At 49.4% G+C, this 14,102-nt stretch overlaps 1 protein-coding gene across 7 annotated transcripts in view; it reads right to left on the bottom strand.

Moving 5' to 3' along the window:
- Nucleotides 1-8,914: 8,914 nt before the first annotated feature.
- NR6A1 (nuclear receptor subfamily 6 group A member 1) overlaps nucleotides 8,915-14,102 on the bottom strand; it is a 67,934-nt gene continuing 62,746 nt past the window's right edge. For all 7 annotated transcript variants that reach the window (XM_015879491.3, XM_015879492.3, XM_085521049.1 and 4 more), the window contains 3 exons: nucleotides 12,767-12,888; nucleotides 10,624-10,776; nucleotides 8,915-9,632 (listed from right to left, as the gene is read on the bottom strand). In XM_015879491.3, the coding sequence (XP_015734977.1) occupies nucleotides 9,544-9,632; nucleotides 10,624-10,776; nucleotides 12,767-12,888 (364 nt within the window). In that variant the 3' untranslated portion in view covers nucleotides 8,915-9,543. The remainder of the gene's footprint in view (nucleotides 9,633-10,623; nucleotides 10,777-12,766; nucleotides 12,889-14,102) is intronic.

Here is a 14,102-nt window from a genome sequence, read left to right as displayed (position 1 = left end):
CAGGCTCGGCCGAGGTGGACCAACTTAGTTGCCTTATTGGTTTCTGCGGCCACGTGACCATGCTGAAAAACATCATAATTAAGCTACAAAATGCTGCTCATAAACTAGCATTAGAAAGTGACAGAGGAGATAAGTGGGACCTCTGCAGCAGATAAAGCTCCAGGAGAGAGGAACTGTAGGGAGGTGGGGGCACAGCGGGCAGGGCAGAGCACCAGCACCCACGTTGGGGCTGTGCTGATTTATGGTGCGAGGGAGGGGGCTGTGAGATGGACACGGCGGGGCAGGCCACAGGGCAGTGAGCCCAGCGGCAGGCAGCCGAGGTGCACAGACCATGTGGAACTGGGGCTGCAGAGCTGCACGGGAAGCACTGGGGACAAGGTGTGGGGGCAGAGCCGCTGCTCCATGGGTTTCCCACCTCCCACACTGCCCTGGTGCCATCCCAGCCTGCAGGCACTGCACGGCTGAGGGCTCCATCTCCTGCATGGTGGCAAGGAGCAGCCCTGATGTGCAGCCACTTTGAAACCTCTCCTTCCAGAGTGGAGATTTATTCCCCCAACAGCACTGTGCTCCACTATTGCTCAGCATAGTGTTGCCCTGGAGGGTTGGCACAGGGCAGTGGGGGGGGGCAGGGACAAGGCCCGTGTGCGTCCTCATGGGCAGAAAGGAGCACAAAGCCCTGGGGAAGGAGCGGGAGCCACAATCTGCACTGCCCAGGTTGTTTTTTCCGTGCTCTGCAGCTGAAGAGAGGAGAAAGTCAACGAAAACACAGCTCTGTAGAAGAGCCAGGCCTGGAGAGGCGGCTTCCGCCCCAATCCCCAGCAATTATCAGCTGAATGCCAGATGTTCCGATGCAATGCCAATGTCAGGGAAAATAAATCTCTGGCAGGTTCAAGGTCCCGCCAGGCCGGCACGCAGCGGCTCGTGGCTCAGCCCCGAGCGAGGCGGGGACGGAGCAGTGCAGGGCGGCCGCAGCGCTTCCTCCCGCTCCCGCCGGGCATTGTTCCCCCGGGAAGGCCCGGCCTCACGCTGCCCGCCTGCTATTTTGGAAGCAAGGTGTTTGCGGGGGTAAATGCGTCCCTGCAGCCTTGGGCACCTTCCTCTGCACAGGCCCTCGCCAAGGACACGGCCTGGCTCCAGTGGTTCCCGGCCTCATGGGGTCCTGTGTGGAGCCAGGTCCTGGCGGGTGGGCACCGGCACTGCATCTGTTCTGTGTTCCGCTGGGCCGGAGCCCCACCATGGCTGTCATCACTGCCCCAGCCGAAGGGCCGTACGGCCACAGCCTGAGCCCATCACACTGCACCGCTGCCATGGGCTGCAGCCGCACTTTGGCTCCTGGCTGGTGCGCAGCCTTGATGCTCAGCAAAGCATATCTCCTCCTGGGATGTTATCTCCATCCACGCGGCTTATCGGCAGCAGGGCAGCCCTCCTGCCTGCGCCACGTTCCCGGAGCGTGCCTGCAGCAGGTGTGGTCAGCACTACTGTTGGCCGCCGCCTGCTGCCTGCACCGCCGGCTGCCCACAGTCCCTGACTCCGCGGCCTGCACCGATAATGTGCGCGGTGAGGACTTTGGCAGTGGAGCTGCCGCTGACATTACCTTGTCTCCCACATTCTTCCGATGCCACGCACGCTTTTGCTCGGGGGCGCGGGCAGGCCCGGCGCATGGCGCTGTGTGCAGATGGTGCACAGGCAGTGCCGCGAAGCGCTGGTGGTCTCCTCCCGGGGGGACTCATTGACATATCAGTCACATAGTTCTGCATAATTGGGACTTGGATGCAGCCTCTCTTTATGTTTCCTCTTGGCAGTTGCCAACAACATGAAGCACTCCTGGGTCAAAATGACAGCCTTTTGTTTACTATTCTTGCTTATGTGCCTCATTTTCTTCAAGGATAAGAGCTCTTTATAGGAATCTTTATTGTGATGAGGTTAGTGGAGAGAAAGATTTCTCTTTGGCTTTCTTTCTCTTTCACAGCTGATTAGCGGGGTCACCCTGTGGGGAGAGCAGCGCGGGGCTGGAGCCCAGTACCTGCCTCGGGGGCCGACGGCTGCTCCCCACCCTGAGCAGCCCCCTCACCAAGCACCAGAGGGGAGCAGCAGGCAGGAGCCTGCAGGGGGACACACTGTCACCATCCTGGCAGCAGTGGCTGTCCTTCATCCAACTCCTGCACAAAGTGGGAGCAGCTGGTGGGAGCCCAGAGGAGGCAGAGTGGTGGGGAATGAAGCAGAGGTCTCCCCAGTCCAGAGCTATGCCTGCAGACCTTCACCCACCACAAGGGGAGCCCCATCTTCACCCTGCATCCCACCCTGGCTGTGGGTGACCCCTGGGGGACAGCATCTCTCTCTAAGAGGAAGGCAGCTTATCCTTGAAAGTTACTTTGCTAAGGTCAAGAGTGGGACTGTGACAGAACAGCCTGACAAACGCATCTCCCAAAGACCTTGGGCCCGATAATGTATGTCCCGTGCAATGTTGACACTGGTGATCCACCAAAGATCAGGTTAACAAGTTTGACGTTGGTGACAGCGTGATTTGTTCAGCGCTGGCTCTGGATTCATAGAGCAGTTGGCCTTCGGTGATAAACTATGGCACTCGGCGCACGAGGCTGCGGCAGTTGTCACCAGCCCGAGCTCGGAGATGAAAAGGAAGCAGAGCTCTAATCAAAATACAGTGGTCAGCAGAGGTTCAGCTGGAAATTAAAACGGGTTGGTACTTTTCCCACCACAGCAGCCCCCATGCTGCTGCACGTCCCCAGGCTCTGCCTTGGTGTTGCATAAACCCAACCCTGCAAGTACAGTGTCCTCTGCACCGTCCCATGCACCGCCAACCTCCAGGGCCCCTTGGAGGAATAAATCCAGGCAGTATGGAGTAGAGGTATCAGAGCCACGCTGCTGGGAGGAGAAGCGCTGTAAACAAGCAAAATGAGCACAGTGGAGAGGGACAGGAAAAGGGAGAGCATGCGGTGGAGCAGCAGAGCAGCACGGCTCCTGCTGGGACTCCATAATTCATGGAAGGAGCAAGGGAGGAGTGAGCAATGCTGCAGAGAGAAGCTGTGGTCTGGGACACGACCAACCTGCAGCCATCCTGCAGCCTGTGCTGTTTGGCTTGGCCCCAGCATGAGGCAGCTCCTCCATCCTGCTCCCAGAGCAAAGCCCTTTTGGGTCTGAACAAAAGGATTTCTGTTGTTGAAAGAGATGCTGGAAACTTTCCTTAGTCAAAATGTCTGCTGCAGGAGGACAGCACTACCCTTGTGAGTGACCCTACACAGATCCATCCGCTCCATGGAGGACCAAGAACCACCATCTGTATGTTCAGCAGTTCACAGAGTGCCCCAGAGTGCCACATGCATCCACTGCACACAAAGATGTAAGCATGAGAAGCTCAGAGCAGTGTCCACCTCACACCATCTCAGTTCTCCGAGGGGTTCATACAGTCACCCACAGCTGCTGTCAGTGCCCCCAGGCACAGCTCTCTTCTGCCCAGCCACCCCCCATGGCCCCATACCATCAACCCACATCATCACCTCGTAGTGCCCTTGGCCCATCCCAGTGCCTGCTCTCGGTGGGGCACAGACACACTCGTGCACCCCATGAGACAGTGTGGCACCCAGACACATTCCAGGGCCAGCACCAGTCCCCAGTGCTGGCCCCCCAGTGATGGGACAGCCGCTCTCCAGGGTGGAGGATGAAAGCAGACGGCAGCCTGGCCAGCGGTGCAGAACAATTCACATTTATTAGTTCATACAGCTAACACTCGCTAAACATGCGTTCAACACTTATTGGTCACATTTCCACAGGTAGTCAAGTCACAGAGCGGAGCAGCGGAGCGGGGACGGCACCGTGCCCCGTGTGGGCTGGGGGACGCCGGTGGGGCCGCGGCAAGGCCGGGCCAGCTCCAGCTGTAACAGCATGCCATGCCAGGAGACATCCTGCTTCCCTGATTTACACAAGGGATCGTGGGAAAAACACAGTGTGCTGCTGGGAGAAACCATCGCTGGAAACATCTGCAGAGGGTCCTAAGGAATAGGACCATCTTGCTTTGGGCACGCCCTATAAGCCAGGACGCAAAGCTCCATGAAGCCCTGGCCAGCAGCGCAGGGATGGGGCTGCAGCCTGCTCCAGGCTGGGCACCAAGCAAGCCAAGCCAGCAGAGCACATCCTGCATCATTCTGCACCACAAGGGAATGCGGAGCTCAGCCCTGTGTGGCACCGCAGCGCTTCGACCCTGCAACTCAGCGCTGGCAGGCAATGGGGCAGAGCATCGCTCCATCAGAGCCACCTCCTGCACCAAGGGAACAACTGCGGAGCTCCCTCTGGGCCGCACCAGCACCAAACACCGGCAGCATTTTGTTTTTCACACAATCCCTTTGAGATGATAAACAGGATGTCACACGAGGTAGTTTTGTCATGGAAATTGAGTCAATAATGTTATCAACTATTACAAGACATATTATAAATGGAAAGAAAACAATGAATCACAAAAGGCTTTGTTAAGGTTGATCGTCATCTGGTTTCAATTTCTGTTTCTTTCTGCCCTTGGGGGCATTTCTGCCACTGAACCGTGTTGCTTCTTTCATAGACCTGTTAGAGGTCAACTGCACAGTATCTCTTGTTTTTTTCTATTCAATTTTCACAGCAGAGACGTTGCCTGCATTGGCCCCCAGCTCGGCTGTAACCTCTGCATGCACCCCAGGCACTGGGCCGGCTGAGGGAGCAGCTTGTGGCCCCACTGTCCACACTGGCCCTGGCCCAGTGCTGCTGGGGGCGGCCGCAGTGAGCACCGTGCACAGGTCTGAGAGCTGGTGCTCTGAGAAGCACCAAGAGGAAGCTGCACCAACTGGAAATCAAAATGCTCCAATTCCTAAGTAACCAACTGACTGCAGGAATGGGACTGTCTGCCAGAGACCGTCCTATTGAGTAACACCCAATTTTAGCTTTCCTGTGAGCATCTGAACACATTTGACACAGAGGGCAAAAAATAAAAATAAAAAAAGACGGGGTACATCAGTTGGATTTGGTGATCTTAGAGGTCTTTTCCAACCAAAACGGTTCCACTGTGAGGTGCTTTGGACATGGGAGCACAGGGGGGGAATCTCCCACTCCCCGCAGTGATGCACCCATAGGGGAAGCGCAGCTCCCCACGAGCACAGCACGTCGCCCTTTGCTCTTCCCAGGGCGCTAAGCAGGAGGCAGCACACTTCCCAGCCCCCAGATATCCAGGGGAGGCTCCAATCAGATCTAAGAGGATCCTCCAGACAAGGCATGAAAGAAGCAACCACCGCAACATCAAAACTTAGGGTTTCTCTGGGTCACGTTTAAATACTTATCCCTGAGCTGCTGTGTGTTACAAACAACACACTGAGAACCCAGAGAAACGCTACGGCTTGATGCTGACGTCTCATGCATCACCCCCAATTCACACATCATCTACAACTTAAAAATCAGCTTCACACCTAAAGTAGTTCCCCACGTTTCCCCCTTTCTCCTGCCTTCGACCTGGCAGGGATGATTGCCGCTTATTATCCTGAGAAATACAGAAATAACAACACTTCACAGACACCAAGCTTCATAGCTTCAAATCAAAACCAAGAAAGAAAGAATGAATGGTAAATAGCACATTCACAGAAGGGTTTTTTTTTTTCTTTGTTTTGTAGTTTAAAAAAAAATGTAATAAAAAGAAATTCAAGTTTTTTGTTTAAAAAAGTTGGTTTGAAGGACAAGACTTCACATAGTGAACCTGAGCTGGCTGTGCCCGCCCCATGGCTCAGTCGCTCCCCGTCAGTCTCTACATGACAACGGACTGGAAAAGCTCAACACTTCAGACCTACAGATGCTGGAGCTACAGCTGGGTCCCACAGCAGGCAATGCCCCTGAGCAGCAGTGCAGGCCAGCAAGGAAAGACAAGTGAGATGGCAGCCACCAGCATGGCTCACCCTTAGAAAGCAGCTGGTGTGTGTGCAAAATGGCTGCGGGGACTGCCCCGGCATGCCACTGTTGTCATTTCCAGGACCATCAGGTTAGGAAGGCTCCTGGCATCTCGGAGCAGCAGCCTCGAGGAAAGATCTTGCTGCTGACACACCACAGGGACACGGCTCTGCTCCTGGGACAGAAGCCCAACCCAAAGCAAGCAGAGGAAGGAATAGCCAGCAGTTGTCAGAGCTTCTGCTCAAGTCCTGGGGTCTCACCCCCATCACCTGCAGCAGCAGCTTCTGCTCTATTCTCTCTGCTGATGACAAGCTGTGAGCTGTAAAACAGCAACAAGGTTCCTACACAGAGCTCTTCTGAAAAGGTGAGTCCCTGCTTTTCAAATTTATGTCCCAGATCTTTGCTCGGATTAAAAGTAACTCTTCAGCTTTCCATTTGCACAAATACTATGAAGGAGAGGAGGGGGTCAGTCAGCCAATTTATCTTTCAAATCGGGGATAAAAATTGACTTGTCATGGCAGAAAATTCTACCAAAGACTATTATTGTTGATTGATTCCTCTATGACAGAAGGTCAGATAAGCAACAGCAGATAGATACCAAAGATAATGAACTTCCCCCTGCTAGCATTAAGCACAAATAAAATATGAGGCCCTGTAAACCGAATGTTACGTGAAGAATGGAACAAAAATTCCAACCTTTCCAGGGTGTCCTTCAAACCAAATTCACAAATACATCTAGTGACTGACCTAACATCTCTACATTTCTAGCTACATTCCTACCTTCTCATAATACCTGAGTTTGCAAAGCAACACATTCACTTTACCCTGTTTAAAAAATACAAGTCATTAGAGGACTTGGTGCAGAAGGTATTAAGAATGACTGTCCAGTGAGTTACATTCTGGTTTGGTATATACGCTTCTCCCTTACTTCTCGGTTTAGTAAGGATATACTCCCTACAATAAATGCTGCCAATTGTCCTTTACAAAATTTGGTGTATACAACAGAAAGAACACAAGTTGTCCATTTGTCATCCTGAATGAATTTAGGGGTTTCATTATTGGTACAGCATGAGTCTTGGGAGCATTTTGGATAAACTCAGAATAACAAACGGATTGGCTTTGTTGGGTATTTGGCAATAAGATGACTGCTTTTATGTACACTTACTAAAACTAACTCTCATTCATCAGCAGATTATACAAGTTCAGTGATTGTAGAATAAAATCATTCCTATTCAACAATTCCTTGAGTGTATAGAACAGCAAGTCAGAAGATAACCCGTAATCAAAAGATCATATCAAGCTATTTGGAAATTAAAGTTAAAAGCAGAGAAATACTTTCTAACTTACAAACAGATATACTAAAATCTTCCCATTTACACTTGAGGTATACGACGTATGCAGAAGGCCTTCCTGAGAAATATGTGCTTGTCTCATTTTACAATCAGAAAGTAAATGAGATTTACAGAACCAACTTTGGGTTTGTGAAGCTCTATCAAACTGAACTGCTGCTGGTCCCAGCAGCTGTTACCCGTAACATCGTATTTAAATAGTGAAAAACGAACAGCTAGTGGACTTTTAGGAAAGGGAAACTGTCGAGCTGAAAGATTCCCAGGCAGAATTCCAAAGAATGCAATGCTGCCTTGGGCCTTCTGTTACCAGCAGCACGACTTCGAGGGGCAGCCTCAGCGAGCAGCTGAGTTTCCAGGCAGCACCACATCGCTGCTGACTAAACCAGAGAGTGCCAAGCCAGTCTCACAAGGGCTCCTGGGTTTCAACAGAATGAGTACAGGGAAGGGAAGATGACTTTGGTGAACATTTTTCTCCCATTCACCCTCACATTCATCTTCTTCTAATAGCAGCTTCAGTACTTCAGAGCAATACACAGCTGTTATCAGGACAAGACAGAAAGGGAGCAACTGGATCCTCCTACCCTGAGTGAGCAGAAGTTGTTTCCCAAAGTATTTTAAAAATTACATTCAAAAGATCACAGCAGGGACATGGGGAAAGGAGTCCAGCCAAGGCAGCACGGCCCTAAGATGACTGTGTTGTCTGTGTTGTCCCAAGCTAATGAAGGAAATCAGAACAAGAGCACCTCCCCTAATCTCCCCACCATCACCACGGGAAGGACACCATGAGATTACCCACAAGATATTCAAACTGAGACAAATGCCAGGATTGAGCAATTACTCAGACAGCAAACTGGCTGTCACTAAGCCATTCCTCCATGCACTGACGTGGTGTGGAGGTTGCTAGATGGAAAACCTAAGCCTTGCAACACCTGGGACAAACAGCTCACCAAGTTCTGTAGTCATATCAGTTTTTCCTGGTAAGAAGGGATTCCACTAAACAAAACTGTCCCAGCAGGATACAACTATGGATCATGCACTCCCCGAGTCCAGCGGAGGAAGCCATGCCAGAGGATCCTGGACTCCTTTCTCACCATTATGCAGGCTGCATTTCACCTCGGGGTAAGTTAGTTCCCAGAAATGCTGCTTCTGATGGCTGTAATGCAGAAGTCTCCTCAGCAGTTAATGACATCTTGGGGGAACACACTAAAAGGGGCAACCCTGACTCTTCCCTCAGTAGGTTTTTCCTCTTTTTATGAACACTAAAATGGATGTTAAAGAATCAATTAGAAATTATTTACAATTCTCACTCTCTCAACAGGAGTAGCTTACTGCTGCCATGTCGGAAGCCTGCTATCAACTGCAGCAGCACAGTTTCAATTAAACACAAAGGTGTTGCAGCAACAGGGACAGCCCAGCTGGGGAGGCTATGAAAGGAGGGCAGCTCACCATCCCACAGATTGAGCTGAGAGTGGGGGTGAGAGCCCTTCTTGGTGTGGGAACCCTGCAATCCTGGTGGCAGGATTCAAGAGAACCACAGGCACTGCCGCCTGCAGCTGAGAACTGCTGGAGGAAGAGAAACCTACTGGCCAGACAGACTTTCCCTTCATCTCCACTCCCTGTCCTCTTCCCTTTTTTATTTTTTTTTCCAGTTGTTTTTTTTTTTTTAAGGGTTTTTGGTTTTGTTTTTTGGGTTGTTTTTTTTTTTGGTTTTTTTTTTTTTTTTTTAAACAAACAAACCAAGCTTGGCACTTCTCTAACACCCCCTTTTCCAACATTGTCCATCTGGGATAACTGACAGCTCTGTCAATGAGGTGAGGCAGTTTGCATCCTACCACAAACACTAATGGATACAAACGATGAAAAGAGCAGTGTGCGAACAGCATCTTCTCCTTGAGGTAGTCTTAGTCATCTCAGTCCCCAGCCCCAAAATACAAAAGAACTAACCCTAACAAACACTGCAACCTTAAACATCTTCACATTCTGTAAACTGCTGGAGAATGCATCTGCTGCATTCATACAGAACCATGTGCATCGTGTTGAAGATCATACATTCAACTCTGTCGTGAAATAAATATATAAGGAAAAAGAGTAAAAAAAAACCAAAAAACAAAAAGAAAACAAAAAAACAAACAAAAGATTCTTGCTACAATGGCAGGGACACCCTGTCCCTGTCTCAGCACCTCCCTCCTGCCTTGATCACTTTTCCCCCATCATCTGGAGGTGAGCCCGCTCCCTGCCTGAGGCACAGAGTAAGGCATGGGCCGGAGGCAAGCTGGGCTCACTCTTTGCTCACACTTGTCTTGCAGGAATGCAGAACGGCCTTAAAAAGGAGAGGCAGCTGCTCCAGTGGGACATTCACCATCTTTCCTGTTAAGAAAAAGATCAGAATTAGCAGCCATTCCTGAATCAGATTTCCGAGAGACACCTAAGCCAGCTCCACTGATGACGGTTTTACCTTGAACCTCTCAGAGAAACAGTTAATCATCCTACTGCTACATTAGACATTCGATACCCATTTGGGCACAACAGGATTTATTATTTACTGAAACGAAAGCTAAATAAATGGGCAAAGTCAGATCAAAATGATTTCTCCACAATGGAGCAGTATTTATAGAAACTGGGAAAGACTAAATCCTGTCTCTCTCCTCAAACTCCCTTGTTGATCTCGGTGAGTAAATTATGTGAGCTATTATGTGATTATTATCTGGTCTGTTACAACAGGGTAGGACGAAGCACACAGAGCCTTGACACAAGGAGACAAATATCTTCCTTTACTGTAACATCTGTGAACAAACGATGTCTTAATAACACCAGACCCTGCAGATCTAATTAGCGACACAACCGAACTAGGAACTTCACCTGCGTGTCTCAGAGGTGCCACGGCTCAGAGCAGCCAAGGCAGGGATTACCTGCAGGGCTGCTGCTGCCCTGCTCACCGAGCAGCCCAGGCAGCGTGCGGGGATCTCCCTGCCCCTCCTGAAACAACTCACAAGCAGGACCACACCACACCACACAAAATGAGCCAGGACTGGAGGGAAGAAAACAAAATATGAGCCTGAGTGAAGTGCTGAACATGGGCATGTTGGGGGTGAGGTCCAGCTCCTTGGGAGCAGGACAGCGAGCACTCAGCACTTGTGCCTGGCACAGCAGCACAATGGGGACAATACACCAAGGAGTCGGCCTGGCTGGGTGGCAGAGATTGCCTCAAAGCCAGGGAGCAACCTGAACAGAACAAGGTCTCACGTGAACACCCTCCAGAAATGTGAGCAAGGATTCCATTCTCATACATTAACTTTTTTTCAAAGGCAGATTTCACCATTTGCAAACAATCACAGTGGGAGAAGAGCTTAGAAGTTACCTGCAATATATCGTATCTCTGGCAAACACATCATTAGATCTGGAAAACGGTTTGGCTGGTGCGGGTATTTGTACTCTGTGAAGTCCTGGCAAACGTACCAGTACCGCTTATTCAGCTGCTCTAGTTGGGATGCATTGGTTAAACCCCTAATGTCTGAAAGAGAGTATGATCAGAGTGATGAAAACATAAGGAAAACAACTGAGAACAGCATCAGATTAATACTTCCTCAGGAAGGACAGTCTGATTTCTAAAACTCCAAGCTGGGTTGCTGCCTTGGAGACTGACCGAGTGCCCAGTTACACAGAGACTTTGAGCCCGGTGTGCCTGGGCACAAGGCCTCCTTCCACAAAGGGATGGGAAGAGCTGAAGCCCTAACCTGCTCATCTTCAGCTCTCCGGGCACTCCCTTGCAGATAACAGCTCTAGCAACCTTAAATCCCTGCCTGGCTTCTGTAAAGCAGCTGTGTGTCAAGGTTTTGTCCTCACAGCGGATCCAACGTAATTCTTCCTCAGACAGAAACACGGTGATTCTGGCTGTATCATCTTGGCTGAGGAAAGCGTTTGACTATAATCCAAGGTATCATCATATTTCTTCCTATCTGCTTATGAATTATGTCAAACGAGCTTTACACACTTGTCAAGTTCTTATTTTAAAATTCAGTTTCACTCATGTCAGGCAACAAACACAAAGGAAAATGGACAATCCCAAGCCATCAGCGTGGCAGGAAGTCCCAGTGCCACCTTCCAACATGATCAATGACATTTGCTGGGTGTCCTGGGGGGGATCCAATGTGGTCGGAATACAGAAACTACACAACCCTCCCTGCAGGCTCAGTCCTGTGAGACAGTGTGACGGAAGAGGCATTTATCCGCTGCCCAAAAGCTGACTTTTAAAAATAATTTTCAGGTATTTCACATAAAAAATTGCAAACTTCAACTAAAAATAAAAGAAGACAGGAAGTTAATGAAAATACATTTGAGAAAACAATGGAGACAGCTAAAGAAGTGTCAGGAAACTGCCCAGGGAAGCAAACCGGAATGTGAGCCCGGGCACACATTGAAGCGTCAGCACTATCTCCTGGTGAAAATGAGTGGGGGAGGAGGGAGTTTTCAGCACATTTCACAGACTGCAACTATCTTTCACAGCATGAAAGACTCTGGGGACATTTAAGCATTTTCCTCTCCATACTCTTCTTCATTTATGCACACACAACATGAAGAAATGCCTGAAGAGGCTCCACAGAAGCGCAATGGCAACATCCAACTACTGGAAAGGGAATCACAAGAAACCTATTGATTCCAATATCGATTTCAGCCCACCACGTTTGTTAGGAACTGACCATGATCTCCTCACATGTTGAAGAATTAATCTACATTCCATTTTGCATTGACTTAATTGAAGATTTTCAAAGGTCTTGCAACAGGCTGAACTGCTGGCACTAACACACAGGTTAACCCACAGGAGGATACCATCCCTCATTAGGCAGAATTCATTGCCAGAACATAAACACTTCATTCCTGAATACTTCCCACTTTAAGGAGTTAGCATTAGACATAGGAAAATATATTGATGAAGATTCTAAATAGTAGGAAGCCAACTGGGTGACCTAAGCATAAATCCTGATGGTAAATCACTTCAAGAGTCAGGAAAGCTCTACAAAGGGAGGATCAGTTTTACAAAGCCACCTTCCCAAACAGAAGAACAAACACATTTTCAGTTTGTAATCTGTGAAAGATTCCAGATATTCAGTATGGAAAAAAATCATGCAAATTAATTGTTAATTTGGCTAAACTGCTATCTGCACCAATATCACTTTCAGGTGACTGGCGATAAGTTCATTAGCAGCTGGTAAGAAATCAGCCACCCAAATACTCTCCACACAGATGTTACCAGTCTCTGCTATACTCTTACTATGAACATTTTAGATACCTTCCAACTGTATGTATGGCACAAGCACGGCCCTTGGTGTCTACATTTAAAGGCAATAAAAGCAACTAAGTAAAAGCATTCCTTCACTCCCAAAGCTTTCTCACACAGGTGTCTGCTGTCTGCATGACAGCGCAGGGGTTGCAGAGCCCACATCAATCCCTGGATTTCAGATCCTTCCCCCAACAGGACTGATTCCTTCTCTTCACTGACTCACCTTGATTTAGGAAGTTAATGGCTTTCATGCATGCATACTCCTCGTTGCTGACCTTCAACTGGTTGAATTTGCGAAAGAGGTAGATCAACCGTTCCATCACCTCCATCCCCTCTTCACTGAATCTGGAAAACAGAGATCACACATCAACATATTCGGGGCACAGTCACACATAAGAGAGGCTCATTTTTGTAATGTCAGAGATGTTTAAATCTTGCAATAGTTTTCAAAAACCCTCACCAAAACTGCTTCAAATCTGCTGGAACTGTTAAACAGAAGCAGAAGCAAGTGCTTTGGTTTATCTCCAGCCTGCTCCAGCCATCCAGTGGAGCCAGGAACACGCAGTTACCACTTGTATGCTTACAGGCATGCTGTTTTGCCCCTCTACACTCGTACTGCCCCAGGTTGCAATCAGGACAGTGCCTTCCTTCCTCATAGGGCAGGTATCTTCCTTCACACTGTATTTCCAATACCAGAATTGCCTACAATTTCTTCTATCTGTGTAATGCCATTTGAATTAACATCAGAGAATCACATTGACCCACGCACAGCAACGCTCCTCTATTATCTAATGGACAGGTGAGGACCACCCATCACCTCCCTAAAATTCCCATGAGTAAACGACAGATTTCAAACTTCCACACAATCATACTGACTGCCTGTTATGGTTGGCTCATCTTCCTCAGCCGAGAGCTTCTTTGAGGTGAGACACTGCAGTAAGGCTGCGACACTCCTTGGAAATACAAATATGCACCAAAACACAAACAACCAAGGTTAATGTGGGTGGAATTCCAGGTTGCAGACACAATGTCTGAGGTTAATCCTGCAGCCTTAGTAAGGTGTTCTATTTCCTTCTGAAGCTCCCCCAAAAACAGGCCATGCAGGAGTCATTGTGCCTTCTACACACACCCCGAGACTCCATGGCAGCAGCACTGCCACCAGTGAGGGCTGTCATGGGCCTGCTGCTGGGACCTGCACCACCACTGACGCCAGTCCTGAGGAGTTCTCCCTCTGTACAAGGTGTATTTGCTTCTGAATGCATGATGCTTGCACTCCGAGCTCCCAGTTCCCTGCACAGCCACCCTGCTGTTTGTCAGCACAGCACACAGAGATGGGCTACTTGTCACATGGCAGCACGGGCTCAAAGCAAGCAGGTGAGGAGATACAGTCCTGTGGGGGAGCCCAGTGCTATACACACGACTATAAACATCCAACAAGTTCCATAAACAGGAGGCGGATGAGACGTTTCCACAAAAACCATCAGCCTCAGGCACGGGAAGTCTGTAGAAAACAAGCTGCAGGCTTCTCCCTGAGCTCCCACCCTGGTCAAGAGAAGCCA

Source organism: Coturnix japonica, chromosome 21, assembly GCF_054131305.1.
Source record: "Coturnix japonica strain WE chromosome 21, WE-NBRP24, whole genome shotgun sequence".
Taxonomy (NCBI): Eukaryota; Metazoa; Chordata; class Aves; order Galliformes; family Phasianidae; genus Coturnix; species Coturnix japonica.
The sequence above is the reverse complement of the archived record's forward strand: the minus strand, read 5'-3'. Positions and strand labels throughout refer to the sequence as shown.